General features: G+C 38.1%; 1 protein-coding gene across 1 annotated transcript in view; it reads left to right on the top strand.

Moving 5' to 3' along the window:
* The window catches only part of LOC127841130 (U5 small nuclear ribonucleoprotein 200 kDa helicase-like), a 55258-nt gene extending 46191 nt beyond the window's left edge, over positions 1 to 9067 (top strand). The window contains exons 32-41 of the mRNA XM_052369693.1: positions 163 to 365; positions 1057 to 1130; positions 1399 to 1475; positions 2000 to 2224; positions 2639 to 2726; positions 5032 to 5297; positions 5878 to 6054; positions 6690 to 6850; positions 7456 to 7537; positions 8575 to 9067. Coding sequence (XP_052225653.1) covers positions 163 to 365; positions 1057 to 1130; positions 1399 to 1475; positions 2000 to 2224; positions 2639 to 2726; positions 5032 to 5297; positions 5878 to 6054; positions 6690 to 6850; positions 7456 to 7537; positions 8575 to 8817 — 1596 coding nt within the window. The 3' untranslated portion in view covers positions 8818 to 9067. The remainder of the gene's footprint in view (positions 1 to 162; positions 366 to 1056; positions 1131 to 1398; positions 1476 to 1999; positions 2225 to 2638; positions 2727 to 5031; positions 5298 to 5877; positions 6055 to 6689; positions 6851 to 7455; positions 7538 to 8574) is intronic.
* The last annotated feature ends 9295 nt before the right edge of the window (positions 9068 to 18362 follow it).

Below are 18362 nucleotides of genomic sequence, written 5' to 3'. Positions count from 1 at the left end.
CGTGACAAAATATCAGGCAAGGTACAGCCCGAGACAACATACCAGACAAGGTACAAGTCTAAGCAGGTATTATTCATGGTCAAGTTAGTTTGGTTCATCATGCCTGTGTTGGTCCTAGTAGTCTGGTATCTCCCAGTGTATGGATCTGTCTGTCTGTTGTAGACCCTTAAGGAGACCCTGAGTAATGGAGTGGCGTACCTGCATGAGGGACTCACTGACATGGAGCGCAAGGTGGTTGAGCAGCTGTTTGCTACAGGGGCGGTGCAGGTCCTGGTTGCCTCCCGTAGCCTCGCCTGGGGAATGAATGTCACGGCTCACCTCGTGATTGTCATGGACACCCAGTACTACGACGGAAAAACACACTCGTATGTCACTGATTAATCATATCCTGTTTTTTGCCAGATTCAGTGTTCAAGTGATTTTAGGTCTAGATAGTTTTACAACAAGCTTATGTGTTTGTAAATTAAAAAATGATTCATCACATTTACTTATTTATGTATTACAACTATGAGGAATATTTCTACAAAAGGGAATAACTTCAAAAGGACTGATAAGAGAGTAGTGGTTCTTCTTCTTAATAACTGTTGAATCCTGAAGAAATTTGTTTTCTTGTTCTGTACTTTGCCTTCAAGCCCTCACTCATTATATTAAGTTCCCTTGAAATCCCGTCAATACTTTTGGAGTTATGCCACACTTGAAGCGTGCCACACTGAACGATGGACAATGCTGTATTTATATATTATTCCTATATGGTAACCGCATCGTCTGTCATGCTTTTCTGTGAAAGGCAGAGAACTAGAACAAAATTCTTCATTTCTATATAAATGTTCAGCTTTCATCAGTGGGTTACCATTTGGTAAACAAGAAACAATATGCCCCACCCTCTCCTGTACATCAGTCTGATAACTGTCTTTGTGTGACACCTTGTAAAGTTCTGTTATTTGGTAACTTCACTGCAATTGTTTATGGAAACTTGTTGTTAATGAAAGTTATTATTAATTTACACATCATCTCTTAGCATGAAACAATGTTAATCAACAATGTTTGTTTCCATAGTTACGAGGATTACCCCGTGCCAGATGTGTTGCAGATGATTGGAAGGGCCAACAGGACCCTGATTGATAAGGAAGGTAGGAGGGCCTGTATAAACTGCTGTTCAGCGATTACATTCATATCAGATGTTTATTTTATGTAATTTTTATTGTTTTCACCAATGTTTTGGAAACAGTCTGCCAATACTAGCTTATTTTTTTTTTATTCATTGACCCTCAGGTTTGAAGATTCTTGTCCAAATATTGCATGTGTTCTAAAGATTCATAAATAATAAATTAAATGCATCAGTTATGTCAATAATTGAACATAGTTGAAGAGGCAATCATTTCTGCTGTGTTGTTTCAGGCAAGGCAGTGATACTGTGTCAGAGCTCTAAGAAAGAGTTCTTCAAGAAATTCCTGTATGAACCACTGCCAGTTGAGGTGAGAAAATGTACACACTCTGAAATTGTGTTCCGAAATTGTTAAACATGATGTTAAATCTACCTTAAGAAAATGTTTTTACCAGTCATTTCTAGTGTTCAGCTGGCTGTGTTGGTAAACAACTTTCATTTTAGTATTTTGAGTTGGACCTCCAACATAGCTGCACAAATTGTGTGGGCATTGGTAATGAAATAACTTCATTGGACATCATACTCCTCATACCTCAGTTGCTAGTAATGCTCGTTGGGTACTGCCCCAGTAACATCATGGTGTATGTAATGTTGGTGTTGTTCGCAGAGCCATCTGGTAATGCTCATTGGGTACTGCCCCAGTTACATCATATGGTGTATGTAATGTTGTATACTCCTCATACCTCAGTTGCTAGTAATGCTTGTTGGGTACTGCCCTAGTTACATCATGGTGTATGTAATGTTGTATACTCCTCATACCTCAGTTGCTAGTAATGCTTGTTGGGTACTGCCCCAGTTACATCATGGTGTATGAAATGTTGGTGGTGTTTGCAGAGCCATCTGGACCACTGCCTGCACGACCACTTCAGTGCAGAGATAGTCACCAAGACGATAGAGAACAAGCAGGAGGCCGTGGACTACCTCACCTGGACCTTCCTGTATCGACGCATGACTCAGAACCCCAACTACTACAACCTGCAGGGCGTCTCACACAGACACCTGTCTGACCACCTCTCAGAGCTGGTAGAGAACACCATCTCAGACCTCGAGCAGTCCAAGGTACAAACTTGGTGCTGTCCAAGATCCCATTTCATGTGGTTGTTAGAGATCAGTCAATAACAAAATACTATTGGGTATATGGCATCTTTTTATGTGCATCTACAGATGCCTAAAGGTATATGTAATGGTCCGTCCATTGAATTGTTCCGTACAAGGTTAAACCAAATTGACACATTTTTCTTTCTACTAAGCTTTGTTACTATCAACTTACTCACATTACCCTTACCTCATCTTTGCCATGACATTTACTAATTTTTGCAACTTAACTTATTCAGAAGGTCAAAATTCTTGGTAAATCCAAAATTACTTTTTTTTCATCATCAAAACTACTTACTATAAGGCTTAGATACTTCCATTTGGCTGACTTATTTTGATCTTGACATTCAACTCCTTCATCATTGATGATTTTTTCAGTGCATCAGCGTCGAGGATGAGATGTATGTGTCACCTCTCAACTTGGGCATGATTGCAGCCTACTATTACATTAACTACACCACAATAGGTAAGTCTTGTAAACAGTCTACTATTACATCAACTACACCACAATAGATAAGTCTTGTAAACAGTCTACTATAACATCAACTACACCACACAAGATAAGTCTTGTAAACAGTCTACTATTACATCAACTACACCACAATAGATAAGTCTTGTAAACAGTCTACTATTACATCAACTACACCACAATAGGTAAGTCTTGTAAACAGTCTACTATTACATCAACTACACCACAATAGATAAGTCTTGTAAACAGTCTACTATTACATCAACTACACCACACAAGATAAGTCTTGTAAACAGTCTACTATTACATCAACTACACTGCAATAGGTAAGTCTTGTAAACAGTCTACTATTACATCAACTACACCACAATAGGTAAGTCTTGTAAACAGTCTACTATTACATCAACTACACCACAATAGGTAAGTCTTGTAAACAGTCTACTATTACATCAACTACACTGCAATAGGTAAGTCTTGTAAACAGTCTACTATTACATTAACTACACCACAATAGGTAAGTCTTGTAAACAGTCTACTATTACATTAACTACACCACAATAGGTAAGTATTGTAAACAGCCTACTATTACATCAACTACACCACAATAGGTAAGTCTTGTAAACAGTCTACTATTACATCAACTACACCACAATAGGTAAGTCTTGTAAACAGCCTACTATTACATCAACTTCACCACAATAGGTAAGTCTTGTAAACATACTACTGTTACATCAACTACACTACAATAGGTAAGTCTTGTAAACGGTCTACTGTTACATCATTTACACTACAATAGGTAAGTCTTGTAAACAGTCTACTGTTACATCAACTACACTACAATAGGTAAGTCTTGTAAACAGTCTACTATTACATGAACTACACTACAATATGTAAGTCTTGTAAACAGTCTACTATTACATCAACTACACTACAATTCGTAGGTTTTGTGTCCATTCAAATTGTCTTGAATATAAGTTAATGTTTTATCTGAAAATTTCAACATTCAATTCCAAATGTTTATTCCATGTGGGTAGGGCATGCTTCACAAAACACAAAGTTCCAAACTTAAAGGTAAAGGTAATTCTTAGAGATTAAATATGTCAAGTTTAAATCTGGTAAAGACTTAACTTCATCATTTGTCAATGGTTTTTTTTTACTTTTAAAATGTTTTTACAAAGGAGCCCCATATTAAAATCCATGGTTTAGATCTGATTGGTAGAAAACATGATTAACAAAATAATAACAAACATTTTTGACAGCAAGCTTGACATGTTGCATGGTATTTCACTATACATGCTTGCTATTTCAGAGCTGTTAAGCATGTTCCTTATTGCCATGGTATTGCACTTTACATGCTTGCTATTTCAGAGCTGTTCAACATGTTCCTTATTGCCATGGTATTGCACTTTACATGCTTGCTATTTCAGAGCTGTTCAACATGTCCCTTATTGCCATGGTATTGCACTATACATGCTTAAGTGTTTCAGAGCTGTTCAGCATGTCCCTTAATGCCATGGTATTGCACTATACATGCTTGGTATTTCAGAGCTATTCAGCATGTCCTTATTGCCATGGTATTGCACTATACATGCTTGCTATTTCAGAGCTGTTCAACATGTCCCTTAATGCCATGGTATTGCACTATACATGCTTGCTATTTCAGAGCTATTCAGCATGTCCCTTATTGCCATGGTATTGCACTATACATGCTTGGTATTTCAGAGCTATTCAGCATTTCCCTTATTGCCATGGTATTGCACTATACATGCTTTAGTGTTTCAGAGCTGTTTAACATGTCCCTTAATGCCATGGTATTGCACTATACATGCTTTAGTGTTTCAGAGCTATTCAGCATTTCCCTTATTGCCATGGTATTGCACTATACATGCTTGGTATTTCAGAGCTATTCAGCATGACCCTTATTGTATTTCACTATACATGCTTGGTATTTCAGAGCTATTTAGCATGTCCCTTAATGCCATGGTATTGCACTATACATGCTTGGTATTTCAATGCTGTTCAGCATGTCCCTTATTGCCATGGTATTGCACTATACATGCTTGGTATTTCAGAGCTATTCAGCATTTCCCTTATTGCCATGGTATTGCACTATACATGCTTGCTATTTCAGAGCTATTCAGCATTTCCCTTATTGCCATGGTATTGCAGTATACATGCTTGGTATTTCAGAGCTATTCAGCATGACCCTTATTGTATTTCACTATACATGCTTGGTATTTCAGAGCTATTTAGCATGTCCCTTAATGCCATAGTATTGCACTATACATACTTGATATTTCAGAGCTGTTCAGCATGTCCCTTAATGCAAAGACGAAGGTGAAGGGCCTGATAGAGATCGTGTCCAACGCTGCAGAGTACGAGGAGATTCCTATCCGTCACCATGAGGACTCAGTACTGCGCCAGCTGGCCTCGCGTCTGCCCAACAAGCTGGCCAGCCCCAAGTATAACGACCCCCATGTGAAGACCAACCTGCTGCTCCAGGCACACCTCTCACGCATGCAGCTGTCAGCCGAGCTGCAGTCAGATACGGAGGAGATACTGAGCAAGGTATAAACAATCACAACACTCATACTCTAGGCTCAGTCAACTGGTATTCAGCAGGGTAACATCCTGGCATTTATTACTTTGTCTAGCTGTTTTATTTTACAGACAGTGAATATGAAAACTGCTAATTTAAACAAAATATTTGCAGATTCATCATACACATAATACATATTTTCTATGGTAGTCATATTGTTAGATTATGAAATCTCTGTAATACAACGCCAGGTAGCTCAGACTTTAGAGGGCCTGACTATAAATCTGAGGATTACAAGCTCAAGATCTGGTCTGGCCCCATAACTCATGTGGTAATAAGGCATGAGATGATTGCTTTTGGTCAATCTCTCCCTACTTCTGATTCAAGTAAAGTAGTTATCAGTGAATTGCATAAGTATGATCACCTAGCACTGGTAAACCAGCTGACTCCAAAAAAGTTTGTGAGTGGGTTTACTGACACCCACAGAAATACTGTTGAAAAAATCCACCCAAACAAAAAAATATGAAATAAGGAGCTAAGAAAACTATCTATCTGTATCTATAGTGTTGAACACATGTTCAATGTCTGTGCACTATGTGTTTGTTGCAGGCTGTGCGACTAATCCAGGCATGTGTGGACGTACTGAGCAGTAACGGGTGGCTGTCCCCGGCCCTGGCGGCCATGGAGCTGGCACAGATGGTCACACAGGCCATGTGGGCCAAAGACTCCTACCTCAAACAGCTGCCCCACTTCACACAGGACACCATCAAGGGATGCCAGGATAAGGTAAAATTGAGGCTTAAACTGGTAAACAAAATTGTTGGGGTCAGGTGGGCGTGTCAACATTAAGAAACAGCTGCCCCACTTCACACAGGACACCATCAAGGGATGCCAGGACAAGGTTACTTTAAGGCTTAACCCTTTCCCACTCAGAAGCAAAGTTAAAATGGCTATGTGCAAGCAGCATTAAACCAGAACAGCCTGTGAGTAACTCGCAGTTGGTTCAGGTTTTATGCTGTTTGCTGCTCATCAGTATCTAAGGGTTGGAAATTATGCCTTTAAAACTTGAATCTTGTAAGAAAGGTATTTAATTAAATTTAACTTTCTAAGGGACAGCAAATGCGTCACAGTACGCATCTAAGTGGTAAATGGTTAAACTGGTAAACAAAATTGTTAGGGTCAGGTGGCCATGTCAAAATTTAGAAACCCGGAAAGACAGAGGTTTTGACAGAGTCAGGATTTTTCTCAGTTTGTACATGCTTGCAACAATGATTGAAGTCATGTTAACTTGATTGTCAGGATTTGAAACCATATTTGCTGTGATGCGCTCTTGATTGTCAGGGGGAAGAGACCATATTTTATGTGATGTTGTACTACATTGTCAGAAGTTGAGACGATATGATGTTGTACTTGATTGCCAGGGTGTGGAGACCATATTTGATGTGATGGAGATGGAGGATGAAGACAGGAACTCACTGCTGCAGCTCACAGAGTCTCAGATGGCTGACGTGGCACGCTTTTGCAACCGCTACCCCAACATAGAGATGACATATGATGTTGCTGATAAGGACAGCATATCCAGGTAAATAGCCTTGGTACTTTGAATTTAAGGAATCTATTTTAGCTCTCATGTCCGTCAATCGCTGATTTCTTGCTATATTGAATTGTATGTAATGGTCCTTTTGTTTGCTAGGGTCTGTGCATATATTATTGTTGTTTTTGCTATCCAAGTCCAGCAGTTTTTGTCCAATCTTCATGAACACTTATGACATCATATATCCTTGTCAAGTTAAAAGGCTGTAATGGTTAACAAATCATTTCAGGAACTGCACAGTTATTGCTCTATCTAAAATGGAACAAATTTGCATTTTGAATCCAGGGTCAAACAGTTGTCATCCAATCTACATCAAACAAAGTGAAAATGGCTTTTGCAACCTGCATAAAACCAGAACAGCCTGCGAGTCACTCGCAGTCTGTTCAGGTTTTATGCTGTTTGCTGCTCATCAGTATCTAAGGGTTGGGAAAGAAGCCTTCTAAACTTAACTATAGTAAGAAAGGCCTTTAATTTAATTTAACTTTCTAAGGGACTGACACATGCGTCAAAATACGTATCTGAGTGGTATAGGGTTAATGGTCATATCAGTTTAACATCTCTTATTGACACAACATGTGTATTTGATGTTTCAGTGGCTCCACCGTGAATGTAAATGTACAGCTGGAGCGGGAGGATGAGGTGGCTGGGCCGGTCATAGCGCCTCTTTTCCCACAGGTAGGCCACTCTACACCAATGACCACTGTCATCAGTACTGATATCACCTTATATTGCATTTATTCTGAATGTAACAATATACCAGTATTGCTTTTGTTACGGTGGAGTGCTTCACAAGTGTAACTGCAAAGGCGTATCTAACTTTACATTATTATACCCCCGGCATAAGTTGTTAGGGAGAGGACTATACTGGTTTCAGGTCGTCCGTCTGTTCGTCGTATGGACTTTTTCATGACCCCAGCATATCTCAAAAACTATTTAGAGACAGAACTTAAAACTTTATAGATGGTAGATGGATTGATCTCATTTATGGATTGTGCAGTGCACAAGAATTATAAGGACCTACTTTTTTTCCTTTACCTATTATAAACCTCTCTTAACACTCTAGAAGTGACTTTTTAATTCCAATCTTTATGAAACTTGGTGGGAACTTTTGTTCTCATGATAGCTTGGCTGAGTTCGAAATGGTCATGATGTGGTCGCCAAGGGACGGGGCATTTGTTCTAATATGGCTATAGTAAAACCTTGTTTACACTCTAGAAGTCACATTGTTTGTCCAATCTTCATGAAACTTGGTCAGAACATTTGTTCTTATGCTAAATTGGCTGAGTTTGACAATGGTTCCTGTCCATTGAAAAACCATGATTGCCAGGGTGCTAGGGCATTTTTTTGCCTTTATGGCGATAGTAAAACCTTGTTAACTCTCTAGTTGATACTTTTGCTAAGTTTGAAAATGGTTTTAAAAACTTGTCAAAAGTTGTTATGAGCAGTTCAGTTTCCTGAAGTCTCGGGTGTATGACCATTGGCCGCTGGCCCTCTTGTAAAGATATTGCCATTTTATGTTGAATTGCCTATGCCCCCGGAAAAAGCAGCATGTGAAGGGGAGAGGGTACGTCAGGATTTTCAGTTGTTTGTTTCCTTACCTGTTATTGTTTTCAAGGCTAATCAATTTCTGCTTCATGTTATAAAATGAACAGAATGTATCTTATGTTTGAAAAACAATTTGCCCTGTGTTCTCACTGGTGTATGTGTTTCAGAAACGTGAGGAGGGCTGGTGGGTGGTGATAGGGGACACCAAGAACAACTCTCTGCTCTCCATCAAGAGGCTCACACTGCAGCAGAAGGCCAAGGTGAAGCTGGACTACGTGGCGCCCTCTCCAGGCCGCTACAACTACACGCTGTTCTTCATGAGCGACGCCTACATGGGCTGTGATCAGGAGTACAAGTTCAGCATCGACGTCAAGGAGGGACGCGGCAGCAGCGGCAGTGATAGTGACTAGGCATGGCAACAGTAACTGGACTCAATTGGAAGTGACTGTCTGCACATTCAGTGTTGCTGCCATCATTTCTCTGTCTTGGATAAATGTTCTGTTGCAGCCTGCAGAATTTAAGCCTTAAAGATAAATATTTTCATATCTTTTGCTGGCAGTTGTCACATTATTTGTGTGAATGAGATTGTGCAGTTGCAGGCCAAGTCTGTTGTTGCCATTTTTTGTCCAAATGTGTGATCTGGCATAAATGTTAACAAAAACTAATGGAAACTTATATGTATCAATCTTACATCTGTATTGTTTTTGACATTGAAATTTCTTATTTCTTTTTTATGATATTTTAGATGGACTTGTTTCATTTTATTAGTAATGATATTTGTTAGCTGTTAAATCAGAAATCATGTAATATGTCCTTAATTCTTACTTTACAGAATGCAGTCTGATACAAAAAATAATCACCAGAGACACCAATTTTGTAATAGTTATGCGTTTTTAGCGCATCTGATCACAGTGCGCTCATGGTGATCTTTTATGGTTGCCATTTGTCTGTCGGATCTTTGTGCTTCATCAACATGTAATCTGCTAACTCTTTAGAGGCAGCATTTATTATGAAACTTTGTCAGATTATTTGTCCAATTATATCGCAGCTGAGTAGAAAACTGGGTCATGTAGGTGATAATGATAAAAACTTGTTAAAATCCCAACGCATTTTATGCCCAATCATCACGAAACCTGCTGAAAACATTTAAAGACAATGTCTTGGCATAGTTTGAAAATTGTTCAGGTCTGTTGAAAAGCATAATACATTTATGGCCTTTCTCTGTAAAAAGGGGGTTTAATGCATGTGCGTAAAGTATTGCCCTAGATTAGCCTGTGCAGTCTGCACAGGCTAATCAGGGACACACTTTATGCTTTTATGAAATTTTTTGTTTCAAGAAAGTCTCTTCTTAGCAAAAATTCAGTTTAGGCGGAAGGCGGAAAGTGTTGTCCCTGATTAGCCTGTGCTAATTAAACAGGCTAATCGGGAACGACACATTACACACAGAGCGAGGCTTATATGGCTGTAGTAAAGCCTTGTGAACTATCTTGAGGTAACTTTTTTTTGCCAAAGCTACATGAAACCTTAGAACATTTTTCTAAATGTTATCTAAGCGATGTTCAAAACTAGTTCTGGTAAGTTGAAAAACATGGCTACCAACGCTGAACAGGCATGGCAGATTTTCTTATTTGTCATTACTTAAACCTTGTAAACTTTCTCTCATAACATTTGTTTTAATGATATATTGACCAAAATCCAAAATGGTTCAGGTTCATTTAAAAAACATGGCTGCTGGGGGTGGGGGATAATGTTTTTACCAAAAATATTATAAATGTGTTTGAAACTGAGTCATGCATGTTAAAAAAATAAGTTTTTAACTTGTTAGGTTTCATTATAGAAAAAGCTTGTGAGCACTTTAGAGGCCATATTAATTGCTCAATCTTTATGAAACTTGGTCAGAACTTTTGTTGCAATGAAAATTCAGCTATTTTGAAACTGGGTCATGTTCAATATTGGTCACAACTTCAAATTGAAGAAAAGCTTGTAAACACCCTAAAGGGTATGTTTATTTCCAATCTTGATGTCAACCAAGTTTAAAACTGTATCACAGAGGGTCATAAACTCTGTCACTTGTGTTATTTTTAGAGAAATAGCGGTCTAACTAGAGTATTAGCTTGTGAACACTCAAGATGGGACATTTATTGCCAAAGATATTTGGTCATGACATATGTCCCAATCTAATCTCAACCGAGTTTTTAACTAGGCATGTGGTGTCGAAAACTAGGTTGCTAGACTGAATTAAAGAAAAAGCATGTAAACACTTGAGGCCACATTTATTGCCAAATCTTCATGTAACTTGGTCTGAACATTATTCCTAACAATTTCTGTTCTGGGTTCGTAATTGGTTCAAAATGTGTCAAAAAGTAGTTGTAAGGACCAAGAATAGAAAATGTTGGAATACTATTGATGCTTTATTTATTTGCCCGTTTTTCCTAAAACATGGTTTTAAATTTTGTTCTAATGATAACTCCACAGAGTGAGATATGATTCCAGGCTATTGAAAATAGTGGCCACAGTTTTATTTATGTGGCTTTAGTAAAATCATTGTATAAGATCTCGTTTGATTTATTAAAAAACCAGTCTTTCAGAAGCATAGCATGGCATAAAAACGACAAAGATTCAAACAACTGACAAAATTATTGTTTCTTAAAATGGCCGTCCAACAGATTTTGGCTGTATTGAAGCTTGTCATTAAATGCTTTATATTGATAAATTTAAACGTTTGGACTAAAAATCTCCAGTAAAAAAACAAGAATACAATTTAAAAAATAGGAAAAGAAGTAACCCTCAACAGGGCTCGAACCACTGACCCCTGAATTCCTGGAGTAAAAAGCCACCCGCTTAGACCACTTGACCATCCACGCTCACATTCAGAGCGGATGTATTGTTTTGCTATATAAGCAATCCTCGTGGTTTCCCAAAATATCGAATCGCGTCGATACGATGCTTTATCTGTTGGACGGACCCTTTAAGATCATACTTCTTACATTAAAGCCCAAAGAATTACAATATATGTTAATGTTATGTAAATGGTTCTGTACCTCTGGTGATTAACCTTAAATGGAAATGTCATCCGGAAAAATCTCAGCCTCCTTATTTTTGATCAATGTTTAAAAACGTGTAGAACTTCATCTAAGGAAAAGAATACTAAAACTATGTTAAAAATACAATAATTACACAAGTATTTTGTTGATTTTATAAAGAAAAAAATTGAACGATATTTAAATCTTGTTATGTATCTTAGCAATTTGGGGTTACCCATAAATCACAACATATGTGAAGGTGTTTTGCATGATTAACACTGTATTAAAATGTGGACAACAAACACTTGGTTTACCTGCAATATTTAGAATGTAACGAATGTCCATCTCATCTTCGCCTGTGGTCCCATCTGGGACATAGGTCACCAACCAGCTTCCTCCAAGCATCTCGGTTTTGGGTGAGTCTGTCCAGCTGCCCCCATGTTTGTAAGGAATGTATCTAATTATATATTGATGTTACGCATAAAACTGGTGCTAAACACGTGGCAAGAAAAAAACTTCGCTTTGGCAATTTTCATTAACGTCTTATAATTATTTATTTGACATATGCGATAAAAAAATCAGAGATACTTGGTTTACCTTCAATATAAAGAACGTAACGAATGTATCTTATAATGTATTTACGTTACACACAAACTGGTACTCAACACGTTGCACGAAAAAAACTTCGGTTGCGTCAATTTTCATCAACGTATTATAATTATTAATTTGACATTTGCAATAACAAAAATCAGAGTCTTTTTTAACAAATATGTTTTGATAATACAAATTAAATCTGCATATCTCCGAATCGGCTATCCACCCAAGGTGTTGACAAAACGTCCAAATAAAGTACTTATCAGCGTATGTAAACGCATGCATTTTATTCAGAAGTTAGTATAAATAGGTAACTTGTTTCAAACTTAAATGAACTGAGACACAATGTAATCGTTGAACACGTGTGGTACTCGGCGTTGTGGTCATAGAATTGTACCATGCATAAGACGTGTGTACCACATGTACAGTAGACTTGTGTGTCTGTATCTGTATGGTACTCCGAACTAGCTCACTTATGAGCAAAACTTATCGAGGGTGTGGTGTGTGCCCTCGATGTTACACTGTTAATAGCACGATTTAATTAGGGCACTTGAATTGGTCGCTTTTTGTACAAGTCACTACACTGTCTGGTAGTGAGTTCCAATCTTGAATAGTACGTGGAATAAAAGAGTTTTTGTAAATTTCAGTGTTACTTGTTGCCAGTTTGATGGATTTAGAGTTGGAGTTACGTTGTGTGCGTTTGTTGACTTCAGGAAGATTGTCAGCGGGGACGTCCACCAGGTCTTAGATGATCTTGTGGAAGAAGACTAATCGTTGGTCACTTTGTCGGTCCTTAAATGGTTGCAAGCAACTTCATTTCTTTGAGCATTTCTGTTACACTGCTCTTGCTTTGGTAATTGTTGCAGACAAAACAGGCTGCACGCCGTTGTACTCCTTCCAGTTTATCAATATCTTTTTGAAGATATGGATGCCAAACAATGCTCGCATAGTCTAAAATTGAACGTACTAGGGTTATATATGCCTGCTCTTTTAAGTTTTTGTTGCTGTGTCTTAAATTTCTCCTGATGAATCCACGAATACTGCTTGCTCTGTTACAAACTTTATTAACATGTGTTGACCACTTAAAGTTTTCACTGATCTGGACTCCTAGATATTGATTTTCGTCAACTTTTTAGCTCACCTGATTGCTCAGTTGAGCTTTTGTGACCGGTCTTTTTCCGTCCGTCCGTCGTCCACATTTGGTTTGTAAACACTCTAGAGGCCACATTTCATGTCCGATCTTCATGAAACTTGGTCAGAAGATTTGTCCTAATGATATTTTGATCAAGTTCAAAACTGGGTCATGCTGGGTCAAAAACAAGGTCACTAGGTCAAAAAAAAAGAAAAAAACTAGTAAACACTGTAGAAGTCACATTTCATGCCCAATCTTCATGTCACTTTGTCAAAATGTTTGCCTTAATGATATGTTGGTCGAGTTTAAAAGTGGTTCCGGTCCGTTGAAAAACATGGCCGCCAGTGGGCGGGGCAGTTTTCCTTATTTGGCTGTAAAGAAACCTTGTAAACACTCTAGAAGTCACAATTTTTGCTCAAGCATCATGAAAGTTGGTCAAAACATTGGTTTTATTGATATCTCGGACGAGGTCGAAAATGCACCAGATTGGTGAAAAAACATGGCCGCCAGTGGGCGGGGCATTTTTCTCTATATGTATATAGTGAAAACATGTGAACACTCTAGAAGTCACTTTTTGGCCCAATTTTCATGAAATTTGGTCAGAACATTTGTTTCCTTGATATGAGAGTTGAGCTCGAAAATGGTTCCGGTCAGTTGAATAACATGGCTGCCAGGCGGGAGGGGCAGTTTTCCTTATTCGGCTATAGAGAAACCTTGTAAACACTCTAGAAGTCACTTTTTTTTCCAATCATCATGAAAGTTGGTCAAAATATTGGTTTTATTGATATTTCGGACAAGTTCGAAAATGGTCCAGATCGGTGAAAAACATGGCCGCCAGTGAGCGGGGCATTTTTCTCTATATGTATATAGTGAAAACATGTGAACACCTTAGAAGTCACATGTTTGGCCCAATTTCATGAAATTTGGTCAGAAAATTTGTTTCTTTGATATGAGAGTTGAGTTCGAAAATGGTTCCGGTCAGTTGAAAAACATGGCTGCCGGGGTGGGGGGCAGTTTTCCTAATTTGGCTATAGAGAAACCTTGTGAAAACTCTAGAAGTCACAATTTTTGCCCAATCATCATGAAAGTTGGTCAAAACATTGGTTTTATTGATATCTCGGACGAGTTCGAAAATGGTCCAGATCGGTGAAAAAAAACATGGCCGCCAGTGGGCGGGGCATTTTTCTCTATATGTATATGGTGAAAACATTTGAACATTCTAGAAGTCACATTTTTGGCCCAATTTTCATGAAATTTGGTCAGAACATTTGTTTCCTTGATATGAGAGTTGAGTTCGAAAATGGTTCCGGTCAGTTGAATAACATGGCTGCTGGGGCGGGGGTCAGTTTTTCTTATTTGGCTATAGAGAAACCTTGTGAAAACTCTAGAAGTCACAATTTTTGCCCAATCATCATGAAAGTTGGTAAAAACATTGGTTTTATATATATCTCGGACGAGTTCGAAAATGGTCCAGATCGGTGAAAAAACATGGCCGCCAGTGGGCGGGGCATTTTTCTCCTTATGTATATGGTGAAAACATTTGAACATTCTAGAAGTCACATGTTTGGCCCAATTTTCATGAAATTTGGTCAGAACATTTGTTTCCTTGATATGAGAGTTGAGTTCGAAAATGGTTACGGTCAGTTGAATAACATGGCTGCCGGGGCGGGGGGCAGTTTTCCTTATTTGGCCATAGAGAAACCTTGTAAACACTCTAGAAATCACAATTTTTGCCCAATCATCATGAAAGTTGGTCAAAACATTGGTTTTATTAGCGAGGCTGTTTTAGGAGAAAACCCGAGCTATTGTCATAGCCAGCTCGTCGTCCGCCGTCCGACGTAGGCGTCGTGCTAAAACCTTAACATTGGCCAAAACTTTTTAAATATTGAAGATAGCACCTTGATATTTGGCATGCATGTGTATCTCATGGAGCTGCACATTTTCAGTGGTAAAATTTCAAGGTGAACATAATCCTTCAAGGTCTAGGGTCAAAAAAACAAAGTCAAGGGAAGTAATAAGCTTTAAATGGACATAGTTGTTATCTGACCTGCCCACGTATATATATATATTTGTTATATAAATCAAAGCGGCGCAGTAGGCGGCATTGTGTTTCTGACAAACACATTGTGGTAAAAGGTCAAGGTCATCCTTTACGGTCTACGGTAAACAATACAAATTCAAGGGAAGAAATAAGCTTTAAAAAGGGAGATAAGTATGCAATATTGAACATAGCCACTTTATATATTTGGCATGCATGTGTATCTCATGGAGCTGCACATTTCGAGTGGTCAATTACAGTCACAGTAGTGGCTTTTAATTATTTGCTACTAAAAATAGAGATTTCTTATAGACAATTATTTTGAAGGGAAGTAATTTATATAATTATAAATCTCATATTATATATTTCCTTACCAAGAATTGAAGTTTTTTTCACAGTTACTGTACAGATTTATTATTTTGATTATTTATAACGCAAATGATTGATTTGTCAAAGTTGTTTTTAAATGATATAATTATAGTTTCTTTGATGTTCAATACATACCTGTGGACTTATGTCCATAGATACATGATCAACTCTGGATACGAAAAAGAAAAAAAACAAAAAAAACTCTGGCTATGATCTCTTTTAAACCACAGGCCTTGGTTGTCAGTGATGTCTGACAAGGTCATAATTGACTGTGAGACCCTCCTCCCCCCCCCCCCCCCCCCCGGTTGGATTGGACAAAATTCAAGGGAAGTATTAAGCTTTAAAGGGAGATGATTTCTATACCTGCCAAATGATAAATAGCAATTTTATTTCAAAGCGGCGCAACAGGGATTGTGTTTCTGGCGAACACATCTCTTGATATAATTATCATTTCTTACCTGTTCTAATTTGTGAATGCTAGTTTTCATTAAATACCAGTGGACTTATGTCCATACATATATGATGAACTCTGGCTATGATCTCTTTGATAAACCACAGGCCTTGGTTGTCAGTGATGTCTGACTTGGTCATTTTAAACTGTCTACAGACCTCCCCCCCCCCCCCCCCCCTCGGTTGGATTGGACAAAATCCAAGGGAATAAAGCTTTAAAGGGAGATGATGTCTATACCTGCCAAATGATAAATAGAAATTTTATATCAAAGTGGCGCAGTAGGGGGCATTGTGTTTCTGACAAACACATCTCTTGTTGGGTCACTAGGTCAAAGGTCAAGGTCACTGTGACCTCTAAAAAATTCTGACAAGCTTTCGCAGCCGAGTGTTGGCACCCGCTATGCGGTGCTCTTGTTGATATCTCGGACAAGTTCGAAAATGGTCCAGTTCGGTGAAAAAAACATGGCCGCCAGTGGGCGGGGCATTTTTCTCTATATGTGTATAGTGAAAACATGTAAACACTCCAGAAGTCACATTTTTGGCCCAATTTTTATGAAATTCGGTCAGAACATTTGTTTCCTTGATATGAGAGTTGAGTTCGAAAATGGTTCTGGTCAGTTGAATAACATGGCTGCCGTGGGGGGGGGGGGGGGGCAGTTTTCTTATATTTATATAGTAATAAAAGCTTGTGAACACTCTAGAAATCACCTTTTTGCCCAATCACCATGAAACTTGGTACAAAGATTGGTTTTGTATATATCACATAATTAATGCCATAATTATTGCCCTTAGATTGTCCAAATTTTCATTATATTTTACAAAATTCTTGTAAACACTCTAAGAGGTCACAATTTTGTTTCAGATTTTATGAATTTTGGTCATAATATTTATTTTTGTAAGCAAAGTTTGATGTTTGGTAAGGGGGGTCAACTCAAAATAAAGGTCACCAGGTCAAATCTTTCAAATACAAAAACACTCCATATGCCAGAGTTTTGGTTCAATAATGATGAAACTTGACCAGGATGTTTGTCTGGACAATATCTAGGTCAAGTTTGACGTTTGGTAAAGATTGAATGAACCGACTCCTCTCAGGTGAGCGAACTAGGGCCATCTTGGCCCTCTTGTTAAATATAGGTGTGACGTTCGCGTTTCTCCAGTCTGTTGGTAGAATACCTGTAGATAGGCTTATCTGGAAGATATGGGTTACTTCAGGTGTAAGTTCCTCTGAGCAATGGCGGAGTACTTTATTCGGAATACTGTCCGGTCCACTAGCTTTATTTACATTCAGTGTATTTAGAATTTTTTCTACACCGGGAATTGTTATATTTAATTCTGTTATTTCAGGGTAACAAGGTTCACGTAACTCCGGGTTACTTTCTTTTGGGTTTTCCTTGGTAAATACTGATTTGAACTGGTTGTTTAGAATTTCTGCCTTCGATTGACACTCCTGGTATAATTTTCCGTTTCTTTTTGTCCCCTACCGGTTTTCGCTCTGTCTGTCTGTCCGTTACACTTTTCTGGATCCTGCGATAACTTTAAAAGTTCTTCATATTTTTTCATGAAACTTGAAATATGGATAGATGGCAATATGGAGATTATGCACGTCATTCCATTTTGTTCCTACGTCAAGAATCCTGGTTGTTATGGCAACAAATCTTTAAAACAAAATGTACTGACTGGTGGAGTTTCACCGGTAGTGGACCATATTGCTTGGTAATCTCTTGTTAGTTCTGATACACCCACATTGTCTGTGCGTTTTGATTTTATATACTTCCAAAAATACTTATTATTCCCATCTTCCATGGACTTTGATAGGGATTCATTCACGTAAGACCAGTGTGCATTCCTTAGTTCTTTCTGTAGTTTACTTATATAAAGTTTAAATTGGTCCCAGTCTTCTAGTGCATGTGTTTGCTTAGCTTTTCTTATGTTTATCTTGACTTTATTTTTCATACTTGATGTAATCCAAGGATGACTGTGTTTTTTAGATGTTAGTTTTGATGGTACATTCTTATCGAGTGCACTATTAATACCATTTTTTAAACTGTTCCAGCATTCCTCTGGTGATGACAAATTACACACTTGGGAAGATAATTCAGCCATGTTTGTTTGTATAATACTCCAGTTTGCTTTCTTATAATTGTACATTTTCCTTCTGTTTGGCTTGTTATACTTTGGCTTGATGTCGCAGTCTATAATCACAGTTTCATGGTTTGATATACCAGGCGCGGTGTCACATGATTTAACTAGACTTTGGTGGGATATAAAACAGAGGTCGAGATTATGATCTTTTCTTGTTAAGTTCATTTGTACTTGATCAAGACAGTTTTCTTCTGAAATATCTAAGAG

This window comes from Dreissena polymorpha, chromosome 8 (assembly GCF_020536995.1).
Source record: "Dreissena polymorpha isolate Duluth1 chromosome 8, UMN_Dpol_1.0, whole genome shotgun sequence".
NCBI lineage: Eukaryota > Metazoa > Mollusca > Bivalvia > Myida > Dreissenidae > Dreissena > Dreissena polymorpha.
This window is presented reverse-complemented; position numbering and strand designations above follow the sequence as displayed.